We start from the raw sequence: 18,273 nt of genomic DNA on the forward strand, positions 1-18,273 counted from the left end.
CATTTCTATTTTCCTTGTGATTTTATGGTGTTGGTAAAAATTTTTTAAAAATAATTAAAGTCTTTTTTGTAAAACACGAATCCCCACCACAACTAACTTCCATCTCACTTTTTGCTTTTATTCTTAAGTGTTTTTTAATTTTGCTTAAAAGTCTATCAGAAAGTTGCATTATTCTTAATAATTTAGTTTAATGTCTTCTATTTCTGTATTAAATTTTTTAGTATAATATATTTTGTTTCTATATCTCTTCCTGATAAGGTAAAGGAAAACACTGTTTGGTGAAAATATGGTAAATTCGTTTTCTTTTCCTAAATAACACTTATACCAGTTTTAATGGAATCATATCTTGTTATAACTGGACTTTTTATTTTAATCAAATAGATTTTGAAAGTAAGTGAGCTACAACTTTTTAAAAATCAAATCATGGACTACCTAGTTTGATAATTCATAAGAGATAATCACTCATAATTCAATGTATTATCTTTTTTTCTATGGATTTTTTTTTTTGTAAAATTAAAGCCAGTTTGTAAGTTTTCTGTTATGTTTTATTGTAGCTGTCATTTCACTTAGAATTTCTTGAAAGAAAGATAATTCTTCCGCATAACTCTGATACCTTGTAAGTAGAGATTTAGTATCCTTGGGTGCTTTTTATAGAAACACCCTTGTATATAACTTTTTTGCCTTTCAAATTAGTTCTTTTGGTTGCTAAAACTAGAATTAACTGAGTCAATGTTAAAATCTACTTATTACTGCAGATTTCTTCCAGACATGGCTGGTGTAAGAATCTGTCCTTTTTGCCTTAACAGCATTGAGTATTATTTTTTCATTTTGTAAGATACCTGTTCTATAGAAAAATGTCTGATTGGGATTTTAATATCTATTATGGAGCTAGTTGAGATTTTTTAAATGTTTGATGTTTGCAATTCTCTGAATTGGTTATTTTAATTCTATTATGTACAATGATTCTTTAAAGGCTGTTACATTCATATGCCTTAATTTTTATTTACTTATTTTAGATTGGCCAGTTTTTAGGAAATTGTTTTTAAATCATTCATTTAAGTAATTCATCTCAATCCAAAACTGTCCACTTGCAGGATGTGTAGATAATTTTATTCACACATTTGGTATATATTATGATATTTATGAGGAACTCTTAATTTATTTAAGTTGTCTTCCAACACCATTTACAGTGACATCCAGTATGTAATAGGCTATGCCATTCAGAGTGATAACTAAATCTGTTATCTTGCTTTACCTATGATATTTAATCAGGTGGCTTCAAAGTAGAGCTGAATTAATATTGATGGATTATTTCCTTTTTAGTCTTCAAGCAGTGCTTGTTTAAAGTAAAATAATTGATATAGCACCTTTTTTGTTTTAATAGGTTTTATAAGAACACAAATACATATAAATATATTCTGTATTTTCTAAATATTTGAGGGGGTTCACTATTTGTATAATTTTTATATCTGACCATATGACTAAACTTAAATACCTCAGAATTATGATTATAAATGTTATTTACTTTGTATAGTAATACTTTAATATCTAGTTTCTCTACTTCTAATGCTAGGGATCACATGTCTGAAAATGTGATTTATTCAAAGAAGAAAGACTGAGTGGTTTGTAATTAGTTAGAAATCTGACATCTAAATACATAATCATAAGCTTGGAAGATTTAGACACGTATTCTATTTCTAAGAACAAGGTGATCAAAAATCCTTGATCATTTTAATACTTACTTTATCATATTAAAATGTTTAATTCATTTATTCAGACCTGGATTGCCTTTAGAAAAATTACTAGAAGTATTTTTTTTAATGATCACATTGTGTACATTTTAGAAATTAGGGCAGAAATACATACAAAGAGAGTTTCCTGTATGTTTTATAAATTGAAAAGGTTAACAGCTGTTTTCATCCTATGATCTTTACAGAAAGGCAAAGCAAACTCGTTATAGAAAATGTGTTGACATTTAAATAGTAATAACTGTGAACAGATATAACAAATATTTGTTCATAGGTTTAAATATGTAGCTACTGTAGAAAAGTTTTTCTCAAGCTTAGGCTACACTTTGATATCGCCAGGCTCTACCCCAAATTGAGAACCACTGGGAAGTAGGTTTCAGGCTTTCATTTTTTCTTTAAATATCTCAAGATGATTTAACTGTGTACTCAAGAGTTGAACTTACTACTATAGAAAATGTGTAGTTTTCTAAGTTTTAGCTTTTTAGCAAAGTGTTTAGTGATGCCCTCATTAAAAAAAATTCTTTAAATTTTTGAGCAATACTTTACATTCATGCCATTTAAATCTTTGTATAATTTTAGTATTATATTGTTTAAATAGAACCTTTTCTGTGTTTGTTATGCATAAAATTGAGGAGGATACTTGCATATTGCTGAAAGTTCTGCTTTTCTTTGAAAAATGGTGCATTCACATGGTAATATTTAGAAACTTTTTGTTAAACATCTCAGTTATTGTATAATAATGTAATAAATTCCACAAACCCAGCATCTTAGGCCAGTAGTGCTCACACTTATTTTATCTACTCATTTTTTTTTCCCGCTTTTTAAAAAAGATTTATTTATTTATTTAAAAGTCAGAGTTACAAGGAGAGAGGAGAGACTGAGAGAGAGGTCTTTCATCTGCTGGTTCACTCCCTAATTGGGCCACAATGGCGAGTGCTGCACCAGTCAGGAGCCAAGAGCTTCCTCCAGATCTCCCAGAAGGTACAGGGGCCCATGGACTTGGGCCATCTTGTACTGCTTTCCCAGGCCATAGCAGAGAGCTGCATTGGAAGTGGAGCAGCTGGGACTTGAACCGGTGCCTATATGGGATGCCAGCACTGCAGGTGGCGGCTTTACCTTCTGTGCCATAGTGCCGCTCCCTACTTATTTTTTCTACTGAACTTTAAAGCAAACGCTTCACATCATGATGTATCATCTCAAATATTACCATAGTCTCTCTAAAACAATCAGATTATAACATGACTATCGTACGTATCAAAGCTGACATTGATTTCTTGATACTGTTAAATGCCCTACACACATTACAGTTTCCTTTTTAATCTTTTTAAGATTTATTTATTTGAAAGAGTGTTAAGAGATTTATTTATTTGAAAGAGTGTTAAGAGAGTGAGGGCGAGATCTTCCACCTGCTGGTTCACTCCCCAAATGCCTACATTGTGCCAGGCTTGCCAGGAACTTCACTATAGGTCTCCCACATGGTTGGTAGGTACTTGAATATTTGAACCGTTAAATGTTGCCTTCCCGGGCATATTCGCATCAAACTGAATCAGGAAGGGATGTAGCCAGCGCTTCATCCAGGCTATTTACTAGAGGTATAGATCACTTGTCTCTTATAGCCAGATGTGAAGAAAAAATAACCTGCAAGTATAAATTTGAGTCACTCAGTGAAAGGATTAACGTTTCTCAGGTTTCTTTTTCTTGGTTAGTCTTCTTGTTTATTTTTTTAACATGATTCTGTAAGATGTGTAGTAAGAATGAACATCTTTTGTGAAATTATTTCACCAGGATGGAATAATGAGGAAACCACAAAGCTAGTTACAATAACAAGGTAATATAGCAATACAAAATGTATTTTCTCATATGTAAATGATGCTTAGTGTAAATTTTTTAAAAAGATTTATTTATTTATTTGAAAGGTAAGGTGGGTAAGGTTTAGATAGATAGATAGATAGATAGATAGATAATCTTCCACGGGTTGGTTCACTCTCCAGATGGGCCCAGTGCCAGTTGGGCCAAGCCAGAGCTAGTAGCCAGAAATTCCATCCAGATCTCCACATGGTGGCAGGAGCCCAAGTAGTATGGTCATCTTTTGCTGCTTTCCTAGACACATTAGTTGATTGGAAGTGGCTTTCTGATACACGGTGCTGGCATCCCAGGCAGGGACTTAACCCTTTTGTGCCATGACTCTGGCCCTGTTTATGTTTTTAAGAAAGCATGATTCGCTTTAAATGCTGTTTTTAAGGTTTGCAGGGTTTTTGCCCATTTGGTAGCCCCAGAGCTTAGAAAGCACAAAAAGCATTGCTTGGTATTTTCGTGAGTTTGTAGGCTACTTTCAGTTAACTGTTGTCATGTAGGCCATTAAATGGAAATCCTTGTGGAGAAGCTTTTAAAGGTATATGTTTCTACTAGTTTCTAAGAAGTAGGGTCTTTTTGTATTTTTAATATTGGAAATGATGAAAAGTTTTTTTCTATAGCCATTCTATGTATTAAAAAATTTGTGTTCCCTTTTGAAATGCCTAGAAGGATTCCTTTGAGATAGTTTCCTAACCTAAGAATAACTAGAAAAATTACTAGTTTAATTGCTTAGATTTGTTCATGGTATTCATTTTGTAGGAAAGCATTTGAAATACAGCCACATGTTGCATGATAATGTTTAGTCAGCTAATGGATCACATTTACATCGATAGTTCCTTAATCATAAAGGAGTTGAAGAATTCTGATCACCTCGTGACTTTGTAGCTGTTGTAACATTGTTACACAGTGTATTACTTACCTGTTTGTGGTGATGCTAGGGTAAACCTGTGGGCTAACAGTTGTATAAAAATACAGCACATACAATTCTAGTGGATAAGATTTGTATTAATGATAGTAAACCTATCTGGTTTACATATTTTTTGTGCTTTTTGTCATTGTTTAGAGTATTCTTAAAAAAGTGTAAAACATGGTACACCAGTACCCTCCTGCATCTCATTTTGTATTAATTACAATTTACACAGCAATAGAATTGCCTTAATGACTTGTTTTTCAGAATGTGCTCCCATCTTTAAGCAATACATGATTGTACTATAACCTAGAATGGAATTATTTCAATTCTAGTAACCAAGATTATCTGATGGATACAAATATTACTGGCTAAAGCTTCATCTGAATCTCCCATGTGGGATGGCAGAGGCCCAGACATTTGGCTTGGGCTGTTTTCAGCTGCCTTTTCTAGACCATTAGCAAGGAGATGGATAGGAAGTCGAGCAGCCAGGACACAAATGGTTGCCCATAGGGAATGCTGGTGTCACAGGCATTGGCTTGAGTGTTATGCTACATACTGGCCCTATTGCGTGTTATTTTACAGATTTGGAAACTGGAGAACAAAGAGCAGTTTGCTCACATTTTGTCATTTTGAGTTGGTTGAGCCAGAACTTGGAGCAAGGCAGTGTGGCTCCAAAGTCCATGCTTCAAACTAACAAACAGAATAAAATGTACTGTGGATTAGGCTCCTTTCTTTTCAGTTACGGAATACTTATCTAAAATAATGTCATGTATATAGTAAACATGCATATTCTGTGGCTTTAAATTTCTTTTTTCACATGCTAAGATATTATTTGTTACCAAGTCTATTCATTGTTTAACTTAGTTTTATGATTACAAAAGGAAAAGTGAGTATGGTCCATATATACCCAATCAGAACTGAATACAAATGAGGGATAGATGACATGCAAATCAAAATGTAATAAATTGAATTTTTCTCTCTCTTTTTTTTTTAAGATTTATTTATTTGAAAGAGTTACACAGAGAGAGCAGAGAGAGAGAGAGAGAGAGGTCTTCTGTCTGATGGTTCACTCCCCAATTGGCCACAACGGCCAGAGCTGTGCTGATCAGGAGACAGGAGCTTCTTCCCGGTCTCCCACACAGGTGCAGGGGCCCAAGGACTTGGGCCATTTTCTGCTGCTTTCCCAGGCCATAGCAGAGCTGGATCGGAAGTGGAGCAGTCAGGTCTCGAACCGGCGCCGATGTCGGCACTTCAGGCCAGGGCGTTAACCCACTGTGCCACAGCGCCAGCCCCTTGAATTTTTTTTCACAAATTACACATTTTAATGTCTCATCTTAATTTTAACAAGACTGTAAAAAACCAAATAACTCATCTACTACAGAATCATTTGAAATATCAAAATAACCACATATTTGCTAGAAATTCTTCTCAGAAGTAAGTTAAAAGCCATTATTTTACCATGTTCACCATAACTCTGAAATCTTTGGTTAGAAGTCCTGTGATAGTAACTGCTCTGTTTTCTAACTAGGCAGTTAGAAACTGTGTGCTTCAAGTGTTACTTCTCTGGATTAGAAAATGAAATTGTTCTTTGGATTAGTAAATTGCCCTCTTCTTTTGTGGTTGAATCACAAAAATGTTAGCTTAATTTTTAAAAAGAAGAATACAAAGTAGAAGACTCTTAGTTTAGGTAAGATATAATTGTGAATCTGAAGTAGGACTATGAAGTGAGAATACAGAGTAAGAACCAAATGTAGGAAAAAATTCAGCATAAAAAAATAATAGGACATGACATCTTATTGATCTGATTACTTATAAGGCATGAAACATGTGGAAGAGTTCCCTAGACATTAGGAAATTCAGTGTAGGACTTACTTGGGCAAGTGTTCTGTTGGGTTGTGAATTCAGAGGCCAGAGGTGTGATATTTAAAACTTAGATTTCCTAGCTATAAGAGAACTAGAGGGTTAAAATGTTGAAATTAGGCTGGCGCCGTGGCTAAATAGGCTAATCCTCCGCCTGCGGTGCCGGCACACCAGGTTCTAGTCCCGGTCGGGGCGCCGGATTCTGTCCCGGTTGCCCCCCTTCCAGGCCAGCTCTCTGCTGTGGCCCGGGAGTGCAGTGGAGGATGGCCCAGGTCCTTGGGCCCTGCACCCCATGGGAGACCCGGAGAAGCACCTGGCTCCTGCCTTCGGATCAGCGCAGTGCGCTGGCCGCAGCCTGCCGGCCGCGGTGGCCATTGGAGGGTGAACCAATGGCAAAAGGAAGACCTTTGTCTCTGTCTCTCTCTCTCACTGTCCACTCTGCCTGTCAAAAATAAATAATAAATAAATAAATAAAATGTTGAAATTAAACTTCAGGTGGTACACATTCATTTTGTAGACAAACACAAGATTAGGGGATCATGTAAGGATTAAAATTAGAAATGACTGTTCAATGTAGTAGTTACCATATGATCATTCATAAGACTAATGAAGACTAAACACAGTTTTACATGGTTAGACAAAGTAATTTTTTAGGAAACATAGTGAGAGTAACTATGAAATTCAACTTCAGATGTTTTACAAGTCCAGTAAAAATTGAGACTGCTGCAGTGATTCAGAACTACATTAAAATAGCAAAAGTAGTTTTCTTAAGTTATCAACCTAGGAAAGGAGAAAATAATGAAACAAAGATGTACTGGTAGCGTTGGGGCTGGCCTTCTGGCATAGTAGGTAAAGACACGGCCTGCAATGCCGGCATCTCATATGAGCATCGGTTCAGGCCCCCAAGTGCTATACTTAGAATCCAGCTCCCTGCTAATGACCTGGAAAAAGCAGTTGAAGATAGCTCAGGTGCTTTGACCCCTGCAGCCCACATAAGAGACCTGGATAAAGTTCCTGGCTTTGGCCTGACCCAGCCCTGAGTGAACCAGTGAATGGAAGATCTCGTTCTCTTCCTCTGTAAACTGTTTAAATAAATCTTTGCACACACACACACACAAAAGTACTGGTAGTGTGAAAGACAGATGATAACTTTCCCTTTTTTCTTTTTTTTTTTTTTTTTAAAAAAAAAAAGATTAGTAATTGATTTGAAAGAGTTACACAAAGAGAAGGAGAGGCAGAGAGGTCTTCCTTCCACAGGTCCCCAATTGGCTGCAATGGCCAGAGCTGCGCTGATCCAAAGCCAGGAGCTTCTTCCCAGTATCCCATGCAGGTGCAGGGGCCCAAGGACTTGGGCCATCTTCTACTGCTTTCCCAGGCCATAGCAGAGCTGAATCAGAAGTGGAGCAGCCAGAACTCAAACCAGTGCCCATCTGGGATGCCGGCACTACAGGCAGAGGCTTTACCTGCTAAGCCACAGTGCTGGCCCCTTTTCTGTTAAAACACTTTTGATCTGTACTACAGAACAGGAGGAGGAGGAGGACCATTTGGCATAATAGAGCTGACTTAGTGCAATGGCCTAGAGTAGTGGTAATAAGTAGAGGATAAGAGGAGACTGAGTTCATACAGTGGTAACAAATAGGGACCTCACCAATTCCATTCCACTCTTTGGGCAAGATTGTCATTACCTCATTATCGGAAGGAGGTACGTTATATCTATTTTGAGGCCCGTCTTTTCTCAGTATATAATTGATAGTCTTTTTTTTTTTTTTTTTTTTTGCTAAAGCACAACTTTATTAAAATTCAGCGTTTCATAGATTTTAAAAATCTCTAGCCTAGACTTTTAATTCTCAATTGTCATTTCAGATTCATTTTAATTGTTGATTTTCTTCATTCTCACTGACCATTGTTTGATGATGTGGCTTGGTGTTCTAAATGATACTGTGACAAGTTATTCACATTGTAAAACCTGGATTCAAGAAAAAATATTTAAAGCAGTTGTACCGTTAATAGTTAGTTTTTTTCAAACAGGTTTTCTACCACCTTTGAATTTTTTTTGTAAAATAAGTTGCATTTAGATTATCCAACTACATGTTGGCATGGTAAGATGTATTTTATTTATTTGTCTACTTATATTCAAAGGCGTAGAACAAAAGACAGAAGTCTTCTCTCACAGGTCTAATCCCTGTTGAAGCCTGGAGCTCAGTCCAGGTCTCCAAAGTGGTTGACAGCAATCCAACTACTTGAGCCATCACTTGCTGCCTCCCAGGGTACTCAGTAGCAAGAAGCTGGAATCTGAGACAGAGACTGGACCTAAACCCAGGCAGTCTAATGTAGAATGGCTGTGTCTCAAGTGGCATCTTAACCACTGTGTCAGACACCCACCCCAAGATGTATTTTAGAAGAAATAGTTTTTCCTGAAAATAAAGTCTTCAGCTTTACTTGATACATTTAAAGAGATTGAATTTAAGTAGATTGGTAATTTATATGTTTTTATGAATTAGTACTGTTTTGAGATGTCAGTGGAAAAACACGAGTAAAAAGTGACTTAAGTATTAGTAGTTTATAATTTAACTACATACCTCAGTATTCCTTTTTTAAGTATGTATATCATATATTACAACATTTCATGTGAATTGAGTAAATATTTTAAATTGCCTAGTATTTTTTGAGCACTAGGTATATACAACACACCATACAAAGTTTATATAGTTCTGGTCTATGTATTGTTGTCCAGAGATATTGGGAGTCCCTGTGACCCTGTTATGGGATCTCCAAAGTCAAAACCATTTTGATGATAATACTAAAACATAGTTTACCTTTTTGATTCTCACACTCTGATTTATAATGGAGTTTCTGTGTTACTCTGAAGGCTAATAGAATTGTTACTGTGTATTCTTGTGCTTTAAAATGTTTTTGGTTTTATTTTTTGATAAAAATATATATGAATAAGTACAACTCAAATATGCAAAAGCTGTTTGTTTTTCTCAGTAATTTTAAGAAATCAAGACCAAAAAGTTTGAGAATCACTTCACTGTGGGATATAAAGTTCAAGATGATTCTAATAAAGAGGCAATATGTGGTATTTTAATAAATAGGAGATGGTGCTAAGAGTCAAAATCGGAGCAGAGAAAATGCTAGGGGTTAGTGGATTTTTGAGATTAGCTTTGGTAATTAATTGTTCAGTTCAGTATTCTAGATAAGTTGTTCCTCAGAATCATTTCTTGTTAGAAGTGAAAATGAGACCAGCAGTTTAACTAATTTAAATTTTATATGTGGTTCCTTAAGTGTCACACAAAGGGAATTTTGAGACTTGGTACTGAATATTTTTTTTGCTTGCTGTGTATTGTTACTGTTTTCGTTTTGTTCACTTTTTTCCATTAAGTTCCAAAAAAATGTCAGAATTTTATAGAATTTTAAGTTGCTTTTTCTACTGAAAGGTAGCCAATTAAAGGAAAGTAAAGGAAACAAAAAGGTGATTTGACTGCCTGACTGGACTACATCTGGAACCTCTGTTACTACCAAATAATTATACTGTCGGCTTAAGTTGAATACAGTGTGCCATTTAGTCAAAGCTATCTGAAAATACTAAAGAATGTTTTTAAAAAGTGTGGAAAGATCACTTTTCAAGAGCGTACAAGAAAGTACTGTGTGGGAATGCATGCCTAGGTATTAGTGATTTGTCTTCTAGCTGACTTGGCAACAAATGAAGAGAATCCATTGAATTTTAACTAGAGACAACCTATGCATTTAATGAGAACTGTAACATACAGAAGTTAATAATGCAGTAGAATAGATGGTTGAAAAAAATCCACACTGGTGTGCTGAAAGAGGCGCTAAAGAACACTGTGCCTTAGTAAATAGTAGATGTGAGAATTTCCTATTTTAAAATAAGATTCTTTTGAATCAGTGGCGTGAAACGAGGTTGTCCATGAGGTGATAATTGTGAAACCTGGATTATGGGTACGTGGGGAGATTCATTATTCTAATTATTTTGTGTATGGGGGAAAGCTTCAAGACAAAAAGTAAAGTTTAAAAAAAGTGGGGAAATCAGAAGAAAGGGATATCTCTTTCAAGTAAACTCATCCAGAGCAAGAGTATAAATGAGAAACTCATTACTGGAGTGATCAGAGAGAAGGGATAAAAGGTTGAATTAGAAATAGATTGAAGGGAAAAATTTTGGAAGTCAAAGAGTTAGGTTGAGTTATGAAAGTTGGGGAGGGCATTCATTAAGTGTTAAAGACATCCATTAAGATGTACCCATTGTGGTACCTGGATTTGATACCCAGCTCCCACTCCCAACCCTAGCTTCCTGTTAATGCTAATGAAGGCCCTGGGAAGCAATGCTAAAGACTCAAGTAACTGGGTTCCTGCCATCCACATGACAGACTTGGGTTGAGTTCCAAGTTCCCAGCTCCCATTGTGGCCCTGGCGGTTCAGGCGTTTTTTAAGTGAACCAGTGGATGGAAGAGTATCGTTCCTCTCTTCTCTTTTCCTTTACCCTTCCACCGTTCTTCCTCCTCCCTCCCCCTCTCTTCCTTTACCCTGTCTGTCTCCCTCTACACTTTCTCCAGTCTATGCTTCTCAAATTTTTAAAAACTAAACAATCATCAGCCTTAATGAAACCTTAAGATTGTCATTAAATCCTGGTAGTTTCTATAAAGTAGAAATCTAAAACTTGGGGCTGGCATTGTGACACAGTGGATTAAGCTATTGTTTGCAATCCCAGCCACTTTGGGTCCTGGCTGCTCCCTGCTAAAGGGACTGGGAAGGCATCAGAAGATTACCCAAGTTCTTGGACCCCTGCCACCCACATGGGAGACTGTGATGGAGTTCCAGGCTCCTGCTGGGAAGCAGACAAGCAGATGGAAGATGCCTCTCTGTCTGTCTGTCTCTCTCTCTGTCTCTGTCTTTCTCTCTTTGTGTTTCAAATAAATGACTAAATATTTTTTAAAGTCTAAAACTTAACTGAAAAAATAAGATCTCTAAAGTTAAAGGTAACAGCAGATCCTTGTGAAATGCACAAGAAGACAAGAAGAAATAAAATGAAGTTATGGAACAACAGTGCTAAGGGCCAGTTCTACCCAGGTATGTTGTAAAGTCTACTTCATTTAGATTGTGTGTTTGTTCTCTATCATGGGAAGACATAAGTGAACATAATTCATTTATTTAGTGAATACTTGGAAACAAGCTAGTATATAGTAAAAATGGGATGAAAACATATTCCAATTTCGTTGGTAATTGAAAAATGGATAGAGGATGCTGAGATAAAAGGAGATTCTCTCTAAATATATTGAAGATATGATGACTTAATAGGACAATAGTAAGACTAGAAATTAGACAATAGAAATAAAAAGGACTTGATAGGTGAGAGATAGGAAAATACAGCAGCTGTGCAATATAATGTTTTTTTGATCTTTGTGCTTAGTGTTGTGTTTGGGAGTCAATAGCTACTCAGGTGTGGAACTAAGAAGACAAACATTTTACTCAGATTTTCTCTAGGTCTTTTGGAGTGGGTGCTTAGCCCAGCGATAAAGATGCCTGCGTCCTGCATCAGAGTACCTGGGTTCAGTTCCCAGCTATGGCTCCTGACTGCAGCTTCCTACCAATGCAGACCCTGGGAGGCACCGGTGATGACTCAAGTAATTAGGTTCTTACCACTCACATGAGAGTCCTGCATAGTGTTCTCAGCTCCTGGCTCACCCTGGCTGCTGTTGGGGGAAACAAATCAATGGAATGGAGTATACATGAGCGCTCTCTCTATCTTACTCTCGCTCTCATAACTTTAAAATACTTTATTATATTTAGGTCATTTGTATGATTTAAATGGTGCTTATGGTAATTTACATTGAACCTGAAGGACTTTCTGTATTTGTTTTGTTAAGTGATAATTGTCTGATTTGAACTGTGAATGTATGAGGAAAATAGCACTTGTTAGATAAAAGTTTGAGTTACCATTATTTTGAAGGTAATTTTTTTTACATTTTAAATGTAAAAAAATGTAAATTTGACATGTCTGTATGAGCCACAGGAGTGAATTTTTCATCTCTGACTTGGAAATACATTCTTTATGTTTTGTTTGCTTTTTCATAGGAAAATGGAGTATTGTGTATTTAATATGTTAACATAATACAGGTAGGTACCGTAATTAATGGTTTTGTTGGAATCGTTATTTTTCTCTAAATATTGCACATCAACAAATCATTTTTCTTAACATTGTAAAAATTAACTTTCAGGAGCCATTTGGAATGGTCATCTGTAAGCCGTGCAGCCATCCTGCTTGAATGGGTGTGTGTAACGACTTGTGTGTGTTTCGTAAAAACATGCTTTATTTTAAAATTAGGGCTTCCTGTTGCAGCTGTTCCAGGAGCTCTGAGTCCTTTGGCTATTCCAAATGCTGCTGCAGCAGCTGCTGCAGCTGCTGCTGGCCGAGTGGGCATGCCTGGAGTCTCAGCTGGTGGCAATACAGTCCTGTTGGTTAGCAATTTAAATGAAGAGGTTAGTAAGATGATTTCCTAATGTTATTAACTCCATTTCATTCGTGAAAGTTTTTCATGTTTATTTCATTTTGCACTTGCCTTTCTTTTATGTACATTCATTAGCTAAAGTATTTTTTTGTATGTTTCGACTTCTGAATAAAATCTACGTACTTGTTTAGGTAATTCTTTATTTCCTTAGACAGTCTTATTTCTTTATATATATATATATGTATGTATATATTTTTAACATAATTACCTATTTTTCCTAAGAAAAATATGGTGAAGTACCTTAGTTTGGCTTTTTATCCTTTTGTTGTTCTCAAAGGCAAATGTGATCTAATTTGCAAATTTAACTGTAAAACAATTTTGCCCTTTGCCTTTTCTAATTATTTGCTTGTTCATTTCATGCTTATGTGTCATTGCATTTTTTTAATCTTATTTTATGTGAACTACTCTAATACATTTTTCTTTGAAGGTTCTTCCAAAGATCTTGACGAGGCACTCTTCCAGTCTTTCTTAGTAATTTTTTCTTTGCAGTTATTAGTCATTGTCTTCTAAATATTTTTCAACTTTATCTCCCCCCTTTGTTAAATGAAATTTATTGTTATTTTCTTTAGTTGTACATTTTATGTCTGGTATATTTTATTTTGATTGCTATAAAAGCTGGTATGAAATGTGGGAATCTCAATGATTCATTTTATAATGTACAATTCAAATATTTGTTTAATTTCAATTGGCCTCTGTTAATATGAACATCAAACTTATGGAATAGTTTAGTACTGATATCATTCACAATTTTGCATGCTAAGGTGTTTGAACCAGAGTGCCTTTGTTTTTATTTTAAGACTTTTGCCTGCATTTCATAACCAGCCATGCTTATGCAGATAAAGTTCAAAGTTTAAAATTCCTATGCATGCTTTCCTACCCTATGTTGAGATGAAATGCTGTAATTTACTCTTTGATATAGATGTACTTTACCCATATTTGTCTTGGATGACTACATTTTACTCAGTTTTTCTTGTACAGTACATAAACCAACCATTTTCTGACCAAATTCCTGCATTTCCTATGTACTGACCTATATTTTATTTTTTTTTTTGTTCCCCAATTCCTTATTTTTTTCTTCTGCATTGCTGTTTCCCTTCCCCATTTCATCCTTTTCCCTGTGTGTTCACCTTCCCTTTCCTTGTCTTTTCCCAAATGCCCATTCCCTTCCCTGTCTTATCCTTTATTTTCCTTGTCCTTGTCTTCATTCCCTGTCTCCATTCCCTATGTTCATGCTTCTGTGCTTGAACAAATGTTCCTCGGACCAACTTGCCCCAATTAACCGCCTTGAACCATGATCCATGACCACCTCACCATTCTGCGGGAACCACCCTTCGTTATGGATGATCTGTTCATCTCCGCTCTTCCTCGACTCTTCTCTCTTCTTGTCTTACGCTGCTTGCTCTTCTCTCCTTCTAAAGATGGTTACGCCCCAAAGTCTGTTTACCCTCTTCGGTATGTTATTGTTAGCACTATACTTTTATTATTGATTTGATTTTTGTTTCACCTTAATTCTTATTTGTAGCTAGCACTTTGGCTTAAAGTTGAATAGTAAATCTTTTGCTATTTTTCTTTGCTATTTAAAACTCTCCATAGACACAAAATTTGTTTTAATGCATGCTGATTTATTTTGCATGGTCTTTAATTTAATATCATTCACATAGCTTTGAGGGTTTATCAAAAATTATTCTTTTCAAAATTCACTGTTCAAAATCTTGATCTTCTTTATTCATTTGTGAGAATGATGAGGTTGAATGTGTGATCATGTTGATGTCTGAATGTTTCATTGATATGTCAGAATTATAATCTTTAGCTGACTTGCACGTAAAATTAATTGCACTCTTGGATTACCTCTCTGTGACTCCAAAAAAGGTGTTTATGGAGATGTGCAGCGTGTGAAGATTTTGTACAATAAGAAAGACAGTGCTCTAATACAGATGGCTGATGGAAACCAATCACAGCTTGGTAAGATTAAACTATGTGTTATCTATACATTTCCAATTCTGGTCTCAAACATATAATGTAAATTTGGGAATAAAAAAAAAACCCTTTTATATCAGGTAAGTATTTGGCTAAATTTACTAAGGGAAGGAGTCCCTTAGAAGATTTCTTTTAGAGCAAAGAAAACTAACGTGCTTACAAAACGAAAAACCTACATTAATGGTAAATCTTTTTGGGAATCTTTTTCTTTTTTTTTTTGACAGGCAGAGTTAGACAGTGAGAGAGAAAGATGTCCCTTCCATTGGTTCACCCCCAAAATGGCCGCCACACTGATCAGGAGCTAGGTGCTTCCTCCTGGTCTCCCTTGCGGGTGCAGGGCCCAAGCACTTAGGCCATCCTCCACTGCCTTCCTGGGCCACAGCAGAGAGCTGGACTGGAAGAGGAGCAACCGGGACAGAATCCGGCACCCCAACCAGGACTAGAACCCGGGGTGCTGGGGCCGTAGGTGGAGGATTAGCCTAGTGAGCCATGGCACCGGCCTTGGGAATCTTAAAACAGACTTTGGTCACATTGTACTTACATCATTACTTACATAAATAAATGATGAAAAAAATCTAGGGACACATTGGCCTATCATGCTGTCATTGACTACAAGTTTAAGTATGTGCTTATAATTCTGTTCATTGAGATTCAGGGATGATGGTGTCTCATGATGGTGACACTGCATTCACAGTGTCATTTGAAGTTTGCCATTTTAGATTTAGAGACTGATGTATTTTGCTGTTATAACTATATGAGACTCAAAGATCAATAATATGCACTAGACTGATATTGGAATCAAAAGTTTGAATTACAGGATCAAATAGATAAGTTTTGATTTCAAACACATAATTTAAACCTAAGTGTTGCTTGGCAATGATCTTGGCAGCTCAGGTGAGATATAAAACTACCTCCATTTTTAATACTGTTATCTATTTTAAATGAAAAGGATATAAAAGTGCCCTTCATATCTTAGTGTATTGCTTCCTTTTCCTCTGTGTTGTGACACTTACGTACTCCTGTGAGATATTTTATCTTCCCCTGCCCCCTTAGTAAGATTTATTTATTTATTTGAAAGAGTGACAGAGAAAGACTGAGCTTCCATTTGCTGGTTCACTCCTCAAATGTCTGCAACAGCCAGGGCTAAGCCAGGTCAAAGCGAAGAGTCAGGAACTTCGTCAGTGTCTCCCATGAGGGTGACAGGAATCCAAGCACTTGTGCCATCTGCTGCTGCTTCCCAGGCACATTAGCAAGAAAGTGGATCAAAAGTGCAGAGTAGCCATGACTTGAACCAGGCACTCTGATAGGGATTATGGGTGACCCACATAGTGGGTCAGCCTGCTGCACTATATTGACTACCCCATACTGTTTGTTTGTGAGTAACGTTTGACAGTACTTTGCAGACGTCAAAGCATTCTCAAATTTTCATTTTTTTTCTCCTCCTTTGAAGTATGAGTGGCATTAAACTCAGTAATAAGAGATGCCAACTCCATATGGTTAAGAATTACCTAAAGTAAAATTTAAACATTGTTCTGGATGTTTTTTGATAGGATTGGACTGCTGTAACAGAATAACACAGTCTGTGATTTAAACAAAACAAAATTATTTTCTGAAAGTTTGGGAGGTTGGAAATCCCAGATCAAGGTGCCTAGCAGATTTAGATTGTGATGAGGGCTCTCTTCCTGGCTTTTTACAATGACCACCATCTCCCTGTGTCTTTACGTGTTCTTTCGACTGTGTAAGCATGAAGAAAGAGTTCTCTTCCTTTTGTGAGGACATCAGTTCTATTGGTTTAGTGTCTGACCCTTATCTCCTCATTTTATCTTAATTATCTGCTTAAAGGTTCTGTCTTTAAAATCATACTAGGGTAAGGCTTCAGCGTAAGAATTTTGGGAGGACACATTTCAGTGTGTTACAAAACTATCCTTATTTTACAAGATATCACTAAAATTCTGACTTGCAGATAGCATGATATATAATTTTTGACTATAGACAACAGTCATTTTTTCTCATTGCTGCTAGGATAGATTCAGCTTTCAATAAGTATAATGACCATAAAAATGTACTCATCCCCAGTGCCTTTAAAACACATACCCTCAAGTACCATGCAAATGTACTGTTGAGACAGGTAAATAAGACTTAAAAAAAAAATCTAATGTACTTTGTTTATGGGTTCTTGTTTTTGTAGTTTTTCATTTGACTACTCAGAAATACTTACTGCTTTATTTTATAGGCAGATGTCTTAATGCTTTTGCATGGGAAGAAACAAATGGGAGAGTCAGTAATGTTTAAATATGAATAGTATTGTTTTATCACACTAAGTCATTTCAAACCAGAGTTTTAAAATTTGTGATCATTTGATAAACATAAGACTGTTTGATATAGTACTGTTTGATACAATACTGTAAGGACAGATATTTTAATAATAATAACTTCTCACATTTAAAATCAGAACACTGGCTGCAGGCATTTAATGCAGCATTTTAAGATGCTGCTTAGGACACCTACATCCCATATCACAGGGCCTGTGTTTGAGTCCTGGCTGCACTTTGGATTCCAGCTGTCTGCTAATCTATTCCTTGGGAAGCAGGAGGTGATGGTTCATGTCATTGGGTCCCTGCCATTAATGTGGAAGACCTGGATTGAATACTAGGCTCCCAGCTTTGACGTGACCTAGCCCAGACCTTTGTAGGCATTGGGGATGGGAAATACATCCTGCAGTTAAATAAAATTTTTAAAAATACATACATAAAAAATAGAACACTTGATTTCCAATGCCAGAGAGTAGTTCTGTCATGGTAAAAATGATTATATGGTTTCTCAAATTTACGTTTTTAAGAAATACTTTAAAAAGAATGCTTTTGACTGCTGATTCAAGGTGTAATTGCTAGCTCTAAAGTAAACTTACTTAGTTCTAGTTCATAGTAGACCTTTACCTACTAAATTCTGCAATGTATTCTGTAAAATATAAGTAGAAGTCATTCTAGCGCACTTTTTAAAAACATGTTTATACATATATATATTGGCTTTCACTTCTGCAGTTAGGAAATCAGAGTTCCATTTGAGATATTGCTGCTCTCCTAAGAGGTCTTGAGATCTTTCCTCCCAAAATGAACAGAAAGGGGGAAAAGATAATACATGGAAAAGTATAGAAATTATGATAGAATCAAGTTAAAAGAAAAAACAATGAGAATTTGAGTCCTTTGAAAATAATTATAAAATGCAAGTTTTTTTAAATAATAGCAGTGATATAAATATTTTGTAGAAGGGAATACTGTCAATACAGCTCCATTTCCATATTACGTAAACCTCTGTATCAGTAAATTTGTTCTTTTAAATTTTCATTATTCATTAATATCCATCTTCAGAAATGGATTGAAAAAGGCCAAAAATATTCAAC

At 35.9% G+C, this 18,273-nt stretch overlaps 1 protein-coding gene across 4 annotated transcripts in view; it reads left to right on the forward strand.

Moving 5' to 3' along the window:
• The window catches only part of PTBP2 (polypyrimidine tract binding protein 2), an 81,599-nt gene that overhangs the window by 57,043 nt on the left and 6,283 nt on the right, over nucleotides 1-18,273 (forward strand). For 2 of the 4 annotated variants that reach the window (XM_062191798.1, XM_062191799.1), the window contains exons 9-11: nucleotides 12,713-12,867; nucleotides 14,315-14,348; nucleotides 14,766-14,858. In XM_062191798.1, the coding sequence (XP_062047782.1) occupies nucleotides 12,713-12,867; nucleotides 14,315-14,348; nucleotides 14,766-14,858 (282 nt within the window). The remainder of the gene's footprint in view (nucleotides 1-12,712; nucleotides 12,868-14,314; nucleotides 14,349-14,765; nucleotides 14,859-18,273) is intronic. The other 2 variants (XM_062191800.1, XM_062191801.1) reach the window with 1 other exon arrangement.

The sequence above is a fragment of the Lepus europaeus genome, chromosome 5, assembly GCF_033115175.1.
Source record: "Lepus europaeus isolate LE1 chromosome 5, mLepTim1.pri, whole genome shotgun sequence".
In the NCBI taxonomy this organism is placed as follows: domain Eukaryota; kingdom Metazoa; phylum Chordata; class Mammalia; order Lagomorpha; family Leporidae; genus Lepus; species Lepus europaeus.